The 19,882-nt window shown below is 38.8% G+C and overlaps 1 protein-coding gene across 1 annotated transcript in view; it reads right to left on the minus strand.

Moving 5' to 3' along the window:
• LOC310726783 (cadherin-2-like) overlaps positions 1–19,882 on the minus strand; it is a 104,562-nt gene that overhangs the window by 39,618 nt on the left and 45,062 nt on the right. Inside the window, exon 3 of the mRNA XM_083542671.1 lies at positions 4,168–4,397. Within this exon, the coding sequence (XP_083398797.1) occupies positions 4,168–4,397 (230 nt within the window). The remainder of the gene's footprint in view (positions 1–4,167; positions 4,398–19,882) is intronic.

Below are 19,882 nucleotides of genomic sequence, written 5' to 3' on the forward strand. Positions count from 1 at the left end.
TAACCCAGAGCCTTAACCACTGAGCTAGAAAACACACACATACAAACACACACATGAGAGAAGTGGTAGCTTAGAGGTAAAGGCTTTGGCTTGAAAGGGTCACGAGTTTACATGCTAGCACCATCAAACTGCGACCCTTGAGTAGGCCCTTATTCCTCAACTTCTCATTTGTATAAATGCGATAATTGTAAATTATTATGCCATATATGTCAATGAACAAGCCATAAAGCTAACATGTGTTTGTAGTAAATGTGGTATCATTAAGAGTTCTCTGGACTGAGGTGTTCGCTAAAAGGTTTCGGCTTAGAAAAGTGTGACCCTCAACGCTCACCCACGGAACCTTCAAATCACCAATTTGTTTGATTGTTGCTATACCCTGATTCACCATTAGAGGAGCAGTACAGCACAATCACCAGCTAATAAGCAATAATTCCAGCTTTTTTATATATATACACTTTATTTGTTTTTTTTTATTGTTTAGTTTAATTTAAATGTTTCTTTTTTTATTGAAATGTTTTCTTGCTTTCTTTCGTTCATCCACAAACTGACACTTTGCCATTTTAAACACAGTGCACCCATTCGCTCAGGCAGAACACCTCTTTTCTCCAAGACCATTAAGAGAAATTCAAGCACACTAACATGGAATACAAACAGATGGAAGGAATCTCTCTCTCTCTCTCTCTCTCTCTCTCTCTCTCTCTCTCTCTCTCGTTCTCTCTCTCTCTCTCTCTCTCTCTCTCTCTCTCTCTCTCTCTCTCTCTCTCTCTCTCTCTCTCGCGCTCTCTCTCTCGCTCTCTCGCTCTCTCTCTCTCTCTCTCTCTCTCTCTCTCTCTCTCTCTCTCTCTCTCTCTCTCTCCTTAAAAGTTATATCAACAATCAGCATCTCTTGTTCTGGATGTGAATCTGTCATGCTGATGGAGGCACTGAACAATAGAAGTGTAAGCAGTTGGAATGTCTTTCTTTATACTGTTATTAGGCCGATTAAGGTTTAGCACCAGTCACGTGCAGCCGTTTAGAAATGTTTATTTGATTAATTTTCTATATTTGTAATTAGTGAGTGGCAGTGAACCCGCTGACGAATGGGATAAAAGGGAATTGGGATTTTCACTCAGGCACAATAAAACCATATGACACAATAGTGAAATAAAGGTTTTATTCAGGTTCATTTAACGTTCAAATGTGCACTTATACTCATCCCAGCCATTGGTCAACAGGTATTTGCATAAGGCGGGGCCTAGATATGCCTGATTTCTTACCAAAAAGAAGAACAAGCTCACAACCTCCTTTCCACTCAAAGGAAAAAGGCTTCCACATAGGTTATTGTTTCTAAGGGTTTTTTTTTTTTAAGGTTGCTGGTTCCTTCTCTCTTAAACAGTTCTAGTCCAAATCAAAACCTCATCATCAGGCATTGAAGAAGCTTAACATTTTCAGAGTTTTCATATAACAAAACAACAACAATAATCCATATAAACTAAAACAAAGGTTCTTTAGAGGCTTCATAGTTCCTGTTTTTCTAACATTCCAATATACAGTGGTCCCCTGCAAATTCTGGACGCACCCCTGCAATCCCCTGAATTTATCTGGACATTATGGCAGTAAGTTGGTTACTTTTTGATGCATACTCAGCAGAAAATGGAAATTAATGGACACAAATGATTTATTTATCATTTGAAATAAATAATAAAATTACTGTGAATTATCAACCGTACAGAGTATAATGTGCACGTTTTTTAATAATAATAATAATAATAATAATAATAATTAAAAAAAATATTTTACATAACATTTTCAAATTACATTGCAGAATCAAAATAAAATTGCAATTAAAAAAAATTGTACAATAAATATATAAGCACAAAAACCTATATATAAATTATAATAATATTTATAAAAAGAAAAAAAAGATCACTATTATTATTATTATTATCATTATTATTATTATTATTATTATTATGTTCTGAAAATGTCATTTGTATATTTTATGTAAAAAAACAAACAAACAAACAAACAAACAAACAAAAACCCTTATTATTATAATTAAAAACCAAAAACCTTTATATAAATTATAGGTATAATAATAATACATATATATATATATATATAAATTATATATATTATAGGTAAAATTATAATTATAAAAATAAAAAAATATTATTAACTATTATTATTATTATTATTATTATTATTATTATTATTATTATTATTATTATTATTTAAACTATTATGCTTTTGGACCAGGGACAAAGAAAAACCCATAATTTGCTTTGGACTTTATGGCTTCAAGGGTTCCCTGCTAAAAAGTTCTGCTCGGCCTGACCCGCAACCGGCTGCCAAAACAAACGCCAAGCTGCTTGAGCAATTACAAAACCTCAAATATTTATCAATCATGCAAGCCTTGTAATAAGGAAGCTGGAAAAATGAGCTACCAGCTGGCCTGGAGAATGTCTTGCTGAATCTTGCAGAAAAGCAGATAAAAAGAAAATGTCTATTTTTGGCTCAATTGCACATTTCTTTCTTTATAATGTATTTCATTTAATTCAGTTTTTTTTATTACATTGTGCTTGAGCAGAAAAAACTAATGCACAACTTTACCCATTATAAAAAATTGAAAAAGACCTAATTGAGGTATAACATTTAAACACGGGAGCCCTGAAGACTTTTTAACAGTGAGGTTACATTGTGGTTCGCTTTTATGTACACAGGAACTTGTATTACTGGCACTCGACCTCACAGTCCACCTACACAACTATATACGACCTTTTATTATTTAACAAAGAACAACAAAGGGGTTGTATAAGTACTACTATTACTATTACTTATAATAATAATAATAATAATAATAATAATAATAATAATAATAATATGAATATGAATAATGCAGTTGTGATATTAGACTGTAAAACACTTCATTACATGCTATAATTGTAAAACCACAGACTTATTATGATTTGGACTGCAATTAATATCGAAGCTCTTCTACAATTGCTTAAAACCGCAGTTTGCATAAGCAGTTTTTGTATTTAAATGTCTTTCATTAAACACCTCAACAAGGTAATGAATGGATATTTGGTGGCACCTAGATGGGGTTGGGTTCTATTTTAAGTCTGGTTCCTCTCAAGGTTTCTTCCTTATGAAGTCACAGGAAGTTTTTTCTCATTACAGTCGCCACTATATCGCTCATTTAGAACAAACATAAAACTTTCTTTCAGTTTCTCCCGTTAGGGGTCGTCACAGCGGACCATCCGCACGTTTAATTTGGCACGTTTTTACGCCGGATGCCCTTCCTAACGCAACCCCCCCCATTTATCCGGGCTTGGGACCGCCACTGAAAGCGGCTGGGGTTGGTTCCCTGACCGGGGGTCGAACCCGGGCCGCAGCGTAGAGAGCACCGCATCCTAACCACTAGACCACCAGGGACCTTCATTTAGAACAAACATACAGGTGCTAAACTTCTACAATCCAACTTCATAACCTCTTTTTCTCTGTAAAGCTGCATTGGGGCAATGTTGATTGTTAAAAAGGCTTTACAAATAAAACTGAATAAATTTAATTGAATTAAGAAACCTGTGCATCATGTCATGGAAAGATGTGACACAGTTGCATTTAAGGCGTTTTTGTTGTTGTTGTGATTGTTTTATATTTTAAGAAAATTCATTTTATGTATCGTTTTTTTTTTTGTAGATGTAAAAGTTGCAAACGTGACATTTTTTGACCAATTGATTCAAATTTTTCTAGTTGTTAAACAGCTCTCTTTACTGCTGTGTGCAAAAGTTTACACCGCCTTCATTCAGTAAAAGGAGCGCACAGGGTTTCCCAAAAGTGTTCAGACACCCCCTCTCAAATCCTCATCAAATCAACCTGGTGAAGCCACACGGTTGTATAAAATACCTCCAGAAGCTGGAGGGTGACATTTTCCCTTCGCTTGCTGTGATTGATTTAGAAAAGTTGTGAGTGTGAGCGGGTTTTCGGGACGCATCCCGGGGCCTGTCCACTGTCACAACAGTAATGGAGTAATGGAGTCGGCAGGAAAACGCGGATGTAAGACATGATAAGAAAAGATCGGCTCTGAGTAAGCCATTAGCACTGATCGATAAAAGCAGTGACGTGAGCAAAATTATAAATGAAACGTTAGTAGCAAAGTGGCGATTTGCTTTCTGAGGTTCGTACCTGTGACTTGTCGCCTCCTGATGGCCGAAGCCGGATCTCGGTTTGCCACTGCTCATGAGTGGAGACGTCTCGCGCTGTAACAAGGAGCGGAGGAGACGAGGACGAGGGAGATATGGATGGCCGGAGCGTCCTGAGAGCCAAGTCTTCTCCGGTGATCTCGATCTGAAATTCTGTTGGACGGCTGCACTCGAAGTGCACTCGTCCTCTTCGCCCACAGTCATGGAACCTCACTGCAGACAAAAATGGAAAGAGAAAGACAGAGTGAGTGAATGAGAAAAAGAGAGGGAGAGAAAGATTCCCCGAAGGGACACTCAGCGTATCTCTGTGTGCTCCTGTCTGTCTGTCTTTAAGAACATAAATGCATGGTTTGGACATGATTTGTTGGAGAAAAAAAAAAAAAAAAAAGCTAAAAGTGTGACGCTCATACATTATGGATGGCGCTCAGCAACCCCCACGGGCTTTTTTCCCCGGAAAGGTACTGCATGAAAGAGAAAGAAAGCGTAAAAGCAAAGAGTGGAAGTGGGAAAAGAGCAGCCCTAAAGGATGCAGACAGAATCACAACGATGAGAGTCAGCCCTCTCTCTCTTTCACTCTCTCTCTCTTTCTTTCTATCTTCGCTAGATTAACACTTCATGCTGTCAATTAGGCTACACTCTGAACTCATCCAAACCTCCATCCTGGCTCATGTTTGATTCGCCCCTGATGAAGCAGCAAAAAGCATAGTGTACCATTTATTCATTGTGAGGTGATATTTAGATATTTGTGTTTTGTTTGTTAGCCCCACAGATTCTAGAATCTAATTGTTTGACCTATTTTTTTCCAGGAATGTAATGCTAGCTATGCTAGTTCGGATAGTAAGGTTCATATCCTTTCTGAGGTGATATTTTGAGGGCGGGTTTTCAACCTTTGTTTGTTTGCGTGTTGTTTGTTTTGTCTGTTGGCACCACTAATTCTCCACTAATCAGAGATTGGTCGACTCATTTTTCCTAACAGGAGCTCTGCGCTAGTTGTGATAGTGAGGTTTAGATCCATTTCTAGGTGATATTTTGAAGGGAATTTATCAACGTTTGTTTGTAGGCACCACAAACTCTCAAATCTGATTAGTTGACTTATTAACAGCATCTCTAACTATGCTAATTCTATGCTAGTTTAGAATTTTCCATAACAGCAGTTATGCTAGGTCTGATAATCTGGTTTATATTCGTTTCAAGGTAATATTTTAAGGGCGGATTTTCAAAGTTTGTTGTTCGCCTAGAAAAAGACGAATCACGATATCTCAAATCTGATTGGTCGACTCATTTTTCATAACAGGAGCTCTGCGCTAGTTGTGATAGTGAGGTTTATATCCATTTCAAGGTGATATTTCAAGGGGGAATTATCGACGTTTGTTTGTTTGTAGGCACCACAAACTCTCAAATCTGATTAGTTGACTTACTAACAGCATCTCTAACTATGCTAGTTCTATGCTAGTTTAGAATTTTCCATAACAGCAGTTATGCTAGGTCTGATAATAAGGTTTATATTTGTTTTTAGGTAATATTTTAAGGGCGAAGGTAATATTTTCATGAGAAGATCCACTAGTTTTGATAGCCAGACTTATATTTAAAGCTTAAATACATGACATTTATGCCAATTTGCAGAAATCCAACACTGAGCTACCACTTTCCTACACTGGATAAGAGGTGAAGAGACTCCAGTGGCAGTTTTCCAACTACAGAAAAGTCTGTATTTTTGTCTAATTGATGAGACGTGGGAGAAATAAATACATATTACGAGATATTATAATCACAATAAAATAGAACCGAGGAATTATTGGAAAAAAAATCTCTTTGGGAAAAGAAAGCATTATGTTCCCGATTCCATGCCACATCCCCAAATGTTTTCCTGCTCATGTGATCATTTTCTTCATCTCTCCATCTTTCCTCTCTCCGTACTCTTCTATCTCTGTTTCTTACACATACACACACTCGCTGAAGCAGAACGATGACACGGTGCCCTGACAAAGTCTTTCTTTCTTCCTGGGAATGAAGCCCCTGGAGCAAGCACTTACTTTCGAACCAACTAGCCGCACGGCATCCGCGATCTATCAGGCTAATCTCTAATTCTCCTCCTTCTGCGCCGCAGCACCGCTAATGATCTCTGACGCATAATTAGAGCAGCGAGTTATTAATAAAAAAACAGACGAAAGGCACTTCCTGAACTGCAAACTGGCCGAAAAAGTAAAAAAGCTGCTGAAGGTTTTTGTACTGAGGTTTTAATGGTTAAAAATACATTAGCAAAAAATTTGGTTCAATAAGAAGTGAAAAATAAATTCATATAAAAAAGAAAACAGGATGATGGACAAGGGGGAGGAGAGAAGAAAAGCAGGGACTGCTGTTTTGCTTTTCATTTCTTCTAAACTTAAGCCACATAAACGGCCAAGTGTTTCAGTTCTCTCTCTCTCTCTCTCTCTCTCTCTCTCTCTCTCTCTCTCTCTCTCTCTCCCTTTCTTTCCTTTCTTCACATTTTATCTCTCTCTAGTTCTCTCGCTTTTTTTTTTAATCTATCTCTTCCTGTCTGCATCTCAGTCTTTCTTTCTCTAGATCTAGTTTTCTAGTCTTTTGGTTCTCTCTATTTGGCTCCCTATCTCTATATAACACTTCATCTCTCATCTCTCAAGCTCTCTTTCATTTTCTCTCCCTTTCTCCCTCTCTTTTCCCCTCTTGCTTTCTATCTATAGCACTCAACGTTCTCCAGTTCTATCTCTCTCTATTTTTCAGTTTGTTTCTCATTCTCTCTCTCTCTCTCGCTCTTCATCTTTAACTCTATCTAGCGTTCCTTTTCTCTTTCTCTCTCTATAGCACTCCCCCTCTCACTCCCTTTCTTTCTCTCTAGTTTACTCTCTTCCTATCTATCTCTCAGTATGTCTTTCGTTTCTCTTTTTCTCACTCTTGTTGATTTTTCTCTCTCTGTCTGTCTCTCTTTCTCTCTTAAAACACTTCCACTCTCTTTCCTTTTCTTTCCCCTTCTCTCTCTAGTTCTTTCTTTCTCTCTCTTTCTATTTCTCTCTTCCTGTCTGTCTCCCAGTCTTTCTCTCTCTATCTCTAGTGTTCTAGTTTTTTTTTTCCCCGCTCACTCTCTTTCTTTATTTCTGTCTACCTGGTGCCCCCTCCCCCCCTCTCTCATTCTCACCATCCCTGTCTCCTTTCATTCTATTCATAACACGTCCAGAGAGAAAAAGAGAGCAGGAAAGCAGGAGGGAAAAAAAAAAGAAAGCGGTCGGTGTAAACAAATTCACGGGACACCAGCGCCGGCTCTGTTTCCACCTTCAGAGAAGGACACTGGAATTGGGAAGACCTTCGAGAACTATGAGTTGAGAGCAAATGTAATTTCACCGGCGATTATCACCCTGACACACGCCACAGAGAGGCAGAGGGAGAGAGCGAGGGAGGGACGGAGGGAAACAAAGCAAAAAGACACAACACTCATTATAGACACAAAACAAAGCTACACTGCTGTCAGTGGCACCTGAAAAATTGCTGTTTTTTTCCTCACTATACACACACAGACACACACACACACACACACACACAGACACATGCAGCTTTCTTTCCCTGAGCCATTGACAATCAACAAAGAAAAACAGCCTCAGACACTATTTACTGCGTCTCCTTCAGCAATTTTGGGCTTCAATCTGTCAGAAAGGAGCTGACGTTTCCCATTACCTGCCTTACCGATCAGTCAGGAACAAAATCTAGACCGATCTCACGACGAGGGAAAGTAATGACAACGTCTAGATTAGGACATTTTTCAACAATTACCTGGATAAGATTAGATTGGATTAGATTCAAATAAATGACATTCAATTGGTTTAGATAGGAATAAATTTACTTAGCGTAGAGTAGATTGGATTTGATTGGAATAAATTAAATTGAATTTATTTTGAGTTGATTGATTAGAGTAGATTGGATTACAATGGAATACATAACAACAAATTAGATCAGATTGGATACGATTTGAATAAATGAGATACAAAATAATTACTTTAATTAGAGTAAATTTAATTTGATTAGATCAAAGTAATTCGATCGGATTCAAATCAGTTTGATTAGGTTTGATTAAATTAGATTAGACTGAAGAGAAAATTGCATGAAATTAAATCAGAATGAATTGGATTGGAATACATATAATTCGATTAGATTAGACATGAATGAATTAAATTAGATTCGATTTTTTTTTTTTTATTAAGACATTTTAGTAATTGGTGAACGAATCATGTACGAATCACAAACAAATCTTTTTTGAACAAGTCATTTAGTTAATTTCATTCATTTATTCAGAAAGAAGAGAAAATTTTACATTTTCAATAAGCAGATCCACAAACATGAACTCTGACTACAGGTCAAATAATTTATATATGTACATATAAATGCATAGCGTATATGGGAGTCACGTGACAAAAGAATGTGTGACTCCGACTAGAAGAGAATTTGATTAGATTGGATTGGAATAAATTTGATTAGAGTAGATCAGATTACAATGGAATACATTAAATCAGATTGGATCAGATTGGATTAGATTTGAATAAATGAGATACAAAATGATTACTTAAATTAGAGTAAATAAAATGTGATTAGATCAAAGTAATTAGATCGGATTCAAATAAATTAGATTAGATTCGAATAAATTAGATTAGACTGAAAAGAAAATTGCATGGAATTCGATCAGAATGCATTGGATTGGAATACATTTATTTGGATTAGATTAGACTTGAATGAATTCAACTTGAATGAATAGATTTGATTATTTTTTTATTTTTTATTTTTTTTTACTAAGACATTTTAGTAATTAGTGCACGAATCATGTACTAATCACAAACAAATCTTTTTTGAACGAGTCATTTAGTTAATTTCATTCATTTAATCAGAAAGAAGAGAAAATGTTACATTTTTAATAAGCAGATCCACAAACACATCCATCTACACAAACTCAGACTACAGTTTCAAAAATGTATATGCACATATAAATGCATAGCATATATGAGAGTCACGTGGCAAAAGAACGTATGACTCCAACTAGAAGAGCCAAGTGTTAGACTATTTCTTGTACATCCTACGAAGGTTTTGAGATGCTTTGCTCATGTGCGTCCATCTGAAAATGAACCACCATTTGAGACGATTCGTTTTTCTGAGTCACATTAAAGACTCATTCAAAATGAACAGATCAGAATCAGATCAGACCCCATCACAAAGGGGAGCATCTTCTTAGCTGGGTCATTCTCCAAAAATAGAGATTGCATCTCATTGGCTTTCATCCTGATTATATCATGGTTTACTAACTAACTAACTAACTATCTAACTAACTAAAATGGCCGAATAGAGTTGATCTGTGTGCGATTGAAGTGTCCCGTGACCTCAGTACACGGTAGGAATTACGTAGTGTATGTTCTTTAGTGTGTAAGATCGTTGGCGTGTAACCCGCAGCTTCATCCAGTGCAGAAAAAGAGCAGCTGTGTAATCAAACGCCGCTTAACTAAGACTTTAATGAGGCTTGAAAGCTCGCTAATGCCGCTGCAGTTTATCAGAAGGGGACACGTCCTCCGCCTCGGATCGGACTTATTTCCTTGGACGGCTGACTGGCTGTTTATTATTCTGCACATCCTGCCTGTAATTGCATTTTTTATAAAGCCCTCGTTACATTTAATGCTTATTAGGTTCCGCGTGGTTCCCAGACATCGCTCGTCGTGTCACGCGATTACAAGACGCCGTTTCGTGGTCTTTATCCCGCCCGTAAAACTTTTTTACATTATTCAATCGCTACGTACGGAAGTCCTGAGAGGCCATGCATTAGTTTATTTACTTTTCTCGTTTTCTCATGATTACAACTTTATTTTCTTGACATAGCAAGAGTTAAGATTTTAGATTAACATCTAAACATTTTATCAAATCATTTTTTATTTAATTAACTTCGATATGTACGTGTCTGCGTGTGTGTGTAAGCAAGACGTGTTGAATAAAATTGACAGTTTTAAATCTATGTGTAATACTTAATTCGGTATTCACGCCATGTCGAGATTCGTTTTCGGAGTGTTCTCTAGAAGCCGAACATGAAAACAACATGGCGAGAGAATTAATGAATTTGAGCGCCGCCGCTGTCTGGATCTCCGCTGAGCTCATGCTAACTCCTCCGCGTTCGGTTGCCTTGACAGTAGACATGCACAGACGTTACAGATTTACCATCAAGGTAATTGCCAGCTGAAGGGAATTTGTCCATCTGTGGGTTTGACAACATGAGCTGAAGTTTCGGAGTTGTGTTTGTGATCACGTGCTTTGTTTCCAGACACTGATGCTGAGCTCAAGATGTCTTCGGAGCTCACAGGAGTGGCTATTTACTCGATTAGCACAGACATTGAGTAGACTGCATTGTCACAACCTTTATGTGTTCATCTCGGGTGTGTGTGTGTGTGTGTGTGTTTGAATCTAACATGTTGCGTAAGTCTGTGTGTGTTATAAAAAAGAATCCTGTCTGGCAGATTCTTGCCTGTATTGTATTGTGTGTGGGTGTGTGTTCAGAGTCTTGGCCTGGCTGAGATTTGGCACAGATGGCAACTCTTCTCCTGTGGGAAGGCCTCTTCAGCTTGAAGGCGCCACTGTAGAAATTCCCCACACACACCGTAAATTTCGACGGTAATGAAATGGTGTGTGTGAGGTTCCTCCTACACATACACGCCTTAACCTGTTAGCTAATGCAATTCTGCTTACGGTACATCACGCTGTACTCTGAGAACCTGTCCCTTTTTCTATTTTATTTGTATAATTCCAGAAGCGTCACATGATACATCAGTTTAATATTAGATTTGTCCATATTGTGTGTATGAACAGCGCTGATTCAGGTTTAATCTCTGTCCGACAGGAGTTTGAAAAATAAATGGGATCTCCTCCCGTTCCACAAACATAGACTACACTCTCTGCTCCAAAGCTCACACACACACACACACACACACACAGCAGATACGCCACCATGGCCGCTGGAGATAAAGTTCTTTATAGACTTTCATACAGAAGCGCCAATGCAGCCAGAAAAGGGCTGAGTCAGCAGAGGCATGAGCCAGCCTAATGCCCTGCACCCTGGCCATATTAGCTTTATCTGAAAGGGGCTTTTCAGAACACAACCACATGCATGAACACACACACCCGCACACACAAATGAAATCCCTCCACGAACAAACAACAGCTCTTACACAATAGCCTGGGCCTTTCATGGTCTGTTTCACATCATGTGACTTACACGATAAACTCTGACAGGAAAGATGGGCAAAAAGAGAGAGAAAAAAAGAAAGACATGAAGAGTAAAAAATAAGAGAAGCAACAAGTTAGGAATTAATCACGAAGTCAGGTGTGTTTTTATAGTAACCATTAAAACAGCAGTGTTTCAGGTCTTTTATATAACACTTTTGACTATATCACGTTTTGGCCCATTTTTGGTCACATTCATTGTATTAGAAATAATTTTACACATTAGAATAATTATAAACATGACTCCCTACACCAGCCTTCCTTTTCTTCTCTTTCTGTAACTTTAAAAAAGGTTTCTATGGCAGAAAAATCCATATATTTGAAATAAACATGTCTATAAAGCATTAAGCTGAGCTCACACTGTGCATGTTTGGTCACACTGTCCACAATTTGGTTGTCTGAGACAAATTTTTAAGCTAAAATAACTAAAATAAAACCCCTCAAATAAAATCTGTAGGGTAACAGATTGTCTTTGTTTGCTAATGTTTCGAAGAGCGGGAAAGTAAATAAACGACCTGGAAATGACGTAAGTTGAAGGGCCTTACGCTTTGCTCATGCGCGGTCCAGGAGCGTAAGCGTTTTCAAATGTTTCAGTGTGATTGATCAACTTTTGGGAAACGATCGAAAAAGAAAGTGTGGGTGCAGAGCGTTTTTAGACGAAAACGCCATTTTAAATGTGTAGACGTCGCCTATAAAAAGTGTTCGCCTGATGTGGAGTTCCTACAATTTATCAAGTACATTAATATTAACCTAGTGATATCAATTTTGAACAAAACTACTTTCAAAACCCTACTGAACACCCTTGTGACCATTTAGAACTAAGAATTCGACAAGCCCTGTGGTATAAAGTAAATTAAACAGTGAATAAAACAGTTCAGCCTCTCTGAGGAAAACAGCACTGAACACCCGAGGAGCTCAAATTTGCACTGATTGGCATGTTATAACGGCCGGGGCTAAAATCATCACCATTATGCCCAGTCCCCATGCTGTTATAAACAAACGCCAGTCATCCAGCAGAGGAAAGGCGAAGTGACAGGCGTATAACGCCCTGGATAGGAGACTCATCAGGAGGCTGAGCGGAGGAGGGGGCAGGGATAAAGAGGACATGCCCATGATGCACTGCTGCCTGTGTGATGCATTATTCAACAGCGCAGATAACCAAATCCAGCTTGTGCAGCGATTTGGCGGGGAAGTCGCCCTTTTCTGCCCTAGAGAGGAGCTGGTGGGTGTTTTGCAACACATGCTACAGTGTCAAGAGATGCCTCTGATTGGTCCATGTGCCCTGCTGAGCTTCGGGATTTAGAAAAAAAAAAAAACAGCTGATAAGGTGGATCTTCACCGTCTAATCCTCTGTGGTTTTAAGGACATTTACATTGGTTGTGAGGGAAATAAATTAATAAAGGCCACCTTAACAAAAGTACTTTGTTGCTTATTTATATCTAAATTACGGTGTCTGGAAATATTGCAACACCAACACCAAGTGATTTTATCTGATCTCATGTTTCCTACCTCCTTTAACACCTAAATTTGTTCAGCTGGCTGCTTTTACACATTTTCTCCTGTTATAAACAATTGGTGTTTCTCTAAGGTTTGTCAAGGTTTCTACCACTTGCCAATTGAGTCACAAACAGTTTCCAAGCTGAACTCTAAGATTCTGGCCTCAACCCAAAGGTTTTATGAACTTTTAAGCTACTTGCCAACTACAGTTCTATGTCTCTTTCATTTTAATACTTAATTTTTTTTGTTTTACTTAAGATTTATCTCAGTGGATGTCAGGATTCACCGAGATCGTGACCAGGATATTAGTGGATCTGGAACCTCTGGAAAGGTCTGGAAAGATCTGGAAAGATGGTAATACACCCTGGATGGCTTATTGTCCAGGAAAATTTATCTCCCTAGTTTCTAACTAGATTCAACAGCAAAGCTGGTTGAAACCTATTTGGTACTTGAAGAACATGGAAAAAACAGCATCCCAAAATCAGGATTGAAACTTAAATCCTAAAGCGATAATTCTCCCCACCATTTTGTCTTCACATTATTTGTAATTCTAATATGCACAATACTAAACATTTGAAATTTTGTCTATAGATTTAGCAAATATTGAAAAATGTATGTATTTCTTTACAAAATGAATATATCATGTTTAGTATCTCAATCCAAAAGTGTGTCTAATGATACAAAAAGCCTCCACGTAAACCAAATCCACCTCTTTCCTTGAAGCAATCGCAGCATCACTTAGACACATCCCATTACTGACACGTCCTATTTCCTCCCAACTGCCCATTTCCAGACAGGATCTGTTTATGTGCACACCTATGATATCCATAAATTCCATCAAAATTCATAGCCACACTAACAGGTCTGTCCATCAATTTGCTGACATCCTCTGAAATCTAAACAACTCCCAGTTACCAACAGTTTCTGATTTGCCTTTGGATTCGCAGCCTCCTGTGCAGCACTGCAGGTTCCACTCCAAAAAAACAACACGAAGAGTTACATATCCGTTTCCGCAATCAAAACCTTGCATCTGTGTGGCAAATGGTGACCCACAGACCTGTGGATTCAATGATACTGAAAATACAAAAGACATGTAGTATCAGATTTTGCAACAGTGAGCTTCAAGAGTCCGATAATGCTGATTGTTAACTCTCTGTTGTCCGGGTGGGACGGATCCCACACTGGTGCCACACTGTCTAATAGTAAAGCTGGTTTGGCTTGGAATTGTTGATTATCAGAGCTGTCATCAAAAAATTACAAATATTTAACCGGTAATTTCTTTTTTTTTGTACGTATGTACAACTTTGGCGGATGCAGCATTCATCTTTATCAATTAAAAATAAAAAGATTTCTTATTGAAAGGTTTACGAAAAGTCTACCAAGAGAAACTGATCTGAAGAGCCCCAAAAAAGAAAAACAATAAGTGAGTTAACGATTAGCCTTTACCCGACTGTGTTTCTCAGGGTGTATTTTGTTTTTTTTCCAGATGGGAAAATGTCCAGGTTCGACATTCCTGTCATAAAGTTTTCTCAACATTTTCATTATATGCAATTGTAAAAACATTTAAATATCCAAATTTTGAAGTTACTCATGTTAATTTCAGATATGGAGGGTCTACAGCAAAGAGAGCAAAAACTAAGACTTACAATTAGCATTTGCAAATGTGCTTAGCATGCGTTGTGTTGTCCATCTTGGAGAGCTCTCTTGGATCTTTGTAATCCTAGCAAACATGCCCATTTGTGACTTATGTGGGGACACTGCCGACAGACCACTGGGGCCCACACAGCAGGATCCTGCCCACACTGCCACAAAGTATACCCACACACCCATACCCATGGTGGGCCTGCACAGGCATGTTAACTGGGGTGTTTCCCTATGGAAAGAGTCCCAAGGTAATCCTTTTGGTAGACCCCTTTGTTGTATTTTGAAAGTTAAGAAATAAACAAATCTTAATTTGAAAAAAAAAGAAAAAACTTTTGTTTAGTTTTGATTTATCTGGACTTTATCTGCAAAACTAGCATTTAGCATTTTTGGAAAGCAAACAGCCTTTAACTATCCAAAGAATTCCCCTTTTAACAGTTCTTTTTTCAGGAGGGTCATAATAATGATAGATAAGTGAGCATGTAGTGTGCTAGTTTAAATAAGCCTCCAGAATAACAACTAACCATCCATGTAATTACTGCTGACACAACATATGAGCAGTAATTGCACAGTAAAACATTTCAGGCTAAACAATATTGACCTTTTCTGCACCCTGGCGCAGAAATAAATAAATACTCCGCTATTAACGTGAAGGCGTGCAACAGTTCGTTGTCCTGGATAAATTCTCGGCCCCTAGATGGCTTGCCGGTGAGTTGTCTAGATTAGCCAGCGGTTGAATCACAGACTGCAGCTTTCGAGGCCTGACAAACGTAAGCTACATCCTCGCACGCTTATCAGCTGGGAGCTGCCGGGATTTGCTTCCCACCACACTGATGAAGGCTGCTCGATAGAGAGGCTTTACTCAGGGATTAAAAAGGGGTTGAAATCACAAGATGTCAAAGGCTGTTTTCTTCACAATCCGGCCCTTGGTATGGCTTTTCTGGACAAGACATGAACAGCTCATTGACTTCTAGGTCGGCTCGTGTGCCAGTCTGTAGGTCAGTGGTGACAGAAGTATTAACACCTGCCTAGACTGTGGAAAGCACTGCTACTGAACTCACTGTGAAGCTCTGAGTGCCAAGATAGCAAGATTATTAATACCCTCAATTACAGGTGATAGTATCACCTAGACCTGCGGAAAAGGGTATAAAAAGGATCATTGAATTGTCCTTTTTTAAAATTGAGGAGTCAGACATTAGACTTGTTTCTGTTTATAGAAATGTATTCTGGTATTTCTACTTCACAATGTTTCTAAATGTTTCTACTTCACAATGTTTTTGTTCATGTTGGTATACTGATACCTTACAATTTTTTCACTGGCTGGAGTAAAGAAAACAGTAACTAATTAACAATGCAAAAATGCCTGATAAGACTAAAAAGTAATAGAATATAAACAGCCAAACAAATTAAAGTATAATATATTATATATTAAGTAAAACATTGAACAGGTACACACATTAGGATAACCAGTGAGTTAACAGAGGCAGAGACAAAACTAGAAGAAAAACCAATTCACAAAACAAAAACAAAAGCACATAGAGAATAAAATAAAAAAAAACAACATTTAAGAAGTGCTCACCAGGATAGGAACCATGCTGTCTTTTGCTCTGAGACTCCATTCAAGTGAATCCATTGCTGCAAACTCAAGCAAGGTGGCTCTTACGTAGCACCACACTAGAAATCAAAGGCAAGAATCGGATCGGTTTCGCACGATTCGCCTCTTCTGGGTTCTTGCCAAATGAATAATCTATAAAACTCTACTGTGTGCTTCTTTTTAAAGCCAAAACAAGATTGCTGGGTAGAGAAGCCGAAAAATTCTCTATCAACCTTTGGGTAATCTGATAATAAAAATATTAATAAACAAAAAACAAACAACAATGCTGGGAAATGCAATTCCCAATGTATGCACTTAAACAAAGGTCATGATATTAATTGTACTTTCCAGTGTATGGCATTTGGAAGGAGGGCACAGTTCACTCCACTCGACAGCAAAAAGGGGAAAGAGCAAAGAAAGGGCACCGACTAGCATTTATCGAATGGATGTGTTGCTGCGCAGCATAATTAGCAAAGACATGAAACAGCCCGTTCAGATCATAAGCCCGAAAATCCATAGATCCAAAGAAGGAATGACATTTTGCCGCTCGTTGGCTCGACGCGCTGGTGCAGAGGGTTTTGATGCAGCAGTACTCCACTTAATGCTGAACTATTATTAGGCTTATAACAATCAATATCTTAAGTATATCACTATACCATTTAGGAGAGTATACTGGCATGGCTCCAGCACACAAAGCTTCAGAGAGTGAGGAACTACAGCTACATTTCCACTAGAAGTCAATTATAATTAGGAAACTCTTCTTCCAAGAGCCCGGTTCCGGAGGAACTACTGGTGCCACACTCGCAATATTTAAAAATCACTCAAAGGGTCAAATGCAAAGGCAAGTGCGCAATTTGCTTTCAACAGTAAAACCTACAAATCAACAAGTGAACCATTTGAACTGAACTGAAACAACTAAACTGAAAGCTCCAATGGTTTGACCAGTTCTATATTTTGTTTGCCTGGAAACCAAGGCCTAAAAAAAGCGGTAGCTAACATAAGGTCCAGCTACATCAAGTTACATAATTACAAAGGAGAGAATACGCAGCTACCATGACAAGCTAAGCATTAAATGTTCATTTCTTCTTCTTCTTCTTCTTCTTCTTTCGGCTTCTCCCATTAGGGGGTCGCCACAGCAGATCATCCGTCTCCATAACCACTGTCCTCTACATCTACCTCTTTCACACCAACTACCTGCATGTCTTCCCTCATCACATCCATGAACCGCCTCCTTGGCCTTCCTCTTTCCTCCTTCCTGGTGGTTCCATCCTCAGCATTCTCCTACTGATATACCCCATGTCCCTCCTCTGCACATGTCCAAACCATCTCAATCTCACCTCTTTCACCTTGTCTCCAAAACGTCCTACATGCCCTGTCCCTCTAATAAACTAATTTCTAATCCTGTCCATTCTCGTCACTCCCAACGAAAACCCTAACATCTTCAGCTCTGCTACCTCCAGCTCCACCTTCTGTCTTTTACTCAATGCCTCTGTCTCTAAACCATACAACATCTCAGGTCTCACCACAGTCCTATAAACATTAGTTGTTCATTTACAACTCTTAATTTCCAAGGTTTCTGAAGCTTGACAGATAAGATATTGGTTTTCAAGTTGGAACAAAGTTGGCTAATTGTAAAGTAAACTGATTATTCTAATGACCAGTCCTGTATTTTAGTTGCCTGGAAACCTAGCCCCCAAAAAGGGGGTATCTAACATAAAAAAAAAGTCCAGTAACCTCAAATTCTATACCTACAAAGAACAGGTAACATGGTTATCATGATACACTAAGCATTACTTAAATTACAGCTAACAATTTAAGTTGTTTTTTAAGTTTGAAGTAAAAGCTTCAATGTTTTTTGCCAATGATTAGTTCACAGCTTAAAAATGGTGTTTTCTGGTTTCTAAATTTTACTTTGCAAGATGAGATATCGCTTTACACACTATATTGATGTGATCTAACTTTAAACAAATGTGTGCAATTGTTCAAAACTTAACAGTTAAAAACTCAAAGTCTCTTAACTATGGTCAGTCATTTTATCTCACTTGGTTGGTCAATACAGGAAGTCCCTGACTTATGAGGTAGATGCGTTCCATGACACATCATAACTTGAAAAGAGCTATAAGTAAGACATGGCCTAAAAACGGAGAATTTTACTGTACCATACTGTAAATGCCAAGCACCGTACTGGAATTGCGATAGTTTCTCTATTTCTTATTTTTAAGCCAAATGCTGACACTGATGTACAAAACTGACCTCATTTGTTTCTTGGTTCTCTCCATGCAGCCTGCCTGGCGAATCGCAAGTAGCCTAGCATGACAGAAGATCCATCACGCTAATGTAGGTATGAACCAGGTCATAACTTACTCCGAGCAGAAAGACTGAACGTGATTCCGCAAATAAAATACATGAATTGGCACTGCAGCTTCCTTCTCGATGTCCTCAGGCTCAGATATGCTGAGGTGAATATATACAGAGGGAATGTCCTCACAGAGAATAAAAAAAGACAACAGTGAGGTACAAAGAGAAAATCTGTATTGTCCTGTAGGTTAAAAAATGTCACCGTATTTGTTACGTGAACGTTGAGGAATTTATTAGAAACCGGGATATAGAGCGCATCGGTGTTAAAGCTCGGTGTCTTATGCAATCTCATCAGAAGGCAGTAAATTCAAATAAATGTCCAATTAAATAAGTTTAGATTAACTATTGACAGCGTGTAGCTCGTGTGGCTGCCGATCGATACTTGTGCAGGTCTCGAGTCCCGGGCGCTCGATCCAAGCACTTGCATTATCATAAATTAGGCGGCAGGCCACAAATGAAAAGCCAATAAGCGCCTCCTAGTTGTGATGCGATGACAACATGGTGGCCTCAAGAGGGCGAGAGTGAGAAAGAGAGAGAGTGTGAGAGAGAGAGAGAGAGAGAGAGAGAGAGAGAGAGAGAGAGAGAGAGAGAGAGAGAGAGAGAGAGAGAGAGCTGGGAACATCTGGGCTTGGCTCGGGGATAGGCTCTTTCCTCCATTTGCATTCGGAGCTATTCAAATAAGGCACAAGGAGCTGGTGCATCTCATCCCCAAGCTGCCTGTGTGTGTATGAGTGTGTTTATGTACATTCTGTTGCTGCTGATTTGACAGAAACACATACGGATTCGAAACAGCGATGTGGCCGCTGCACACTTTCGAGACAAAAGGTTCAAAAAGAGGCAGAGTTTAGAGCTAGTGCCTCTCTCTCGCTCTTTCACTCATTCTCTCTCTCTTTCTCTTTCTCTCTTTTTCTCAAACGGCTTTTCATCGACGCTCAGCACTTGACAGGCTGATCTGTGGGGATTCCAGCAAAGCTAGTGGTACCCTCCCTACCCCTCAAACGGCCCCCCCAACACACACACACACACACACACACACACACACACACACACACACACACACACACACATACACCAATTCACCCCCAGCCCACCCCTTCCAATTCATTTCCATTTGAATGCATCACCCTGGTCCTTCCCGACATTTCCTGCAGTGTTTTTGAGGAGGAGTGAGTGAGAGAGAAAGAGAGAGAGAGAGAGAGAGAGAGAGAGAGAGAGAGAGAGAGAGAGAGAGAGAGAGAGAAAGAGAGAGAGAGAGAGAGAGATGGTTCTTGATAAATATTTGGGAGGATGCAAAAACCCAACACTCAGCAAGCCTCCTCTCGAGAGAAGGAAAGAAAAGAAAGAATGAAAT

This window comes from Silurus aristotelis, assembly GCF_946808225.1.
Source record: "Silurus aristotelis genome assembly, chromosome: 5".
In the NCBI taxonomy this organism is placed as follows: domain Eukaryota; kingdom Metazoa; phylum Chordata; class Actinopteri; order Siluriformes; family Siluridae; genus Silurus; species Silurus aristotelis.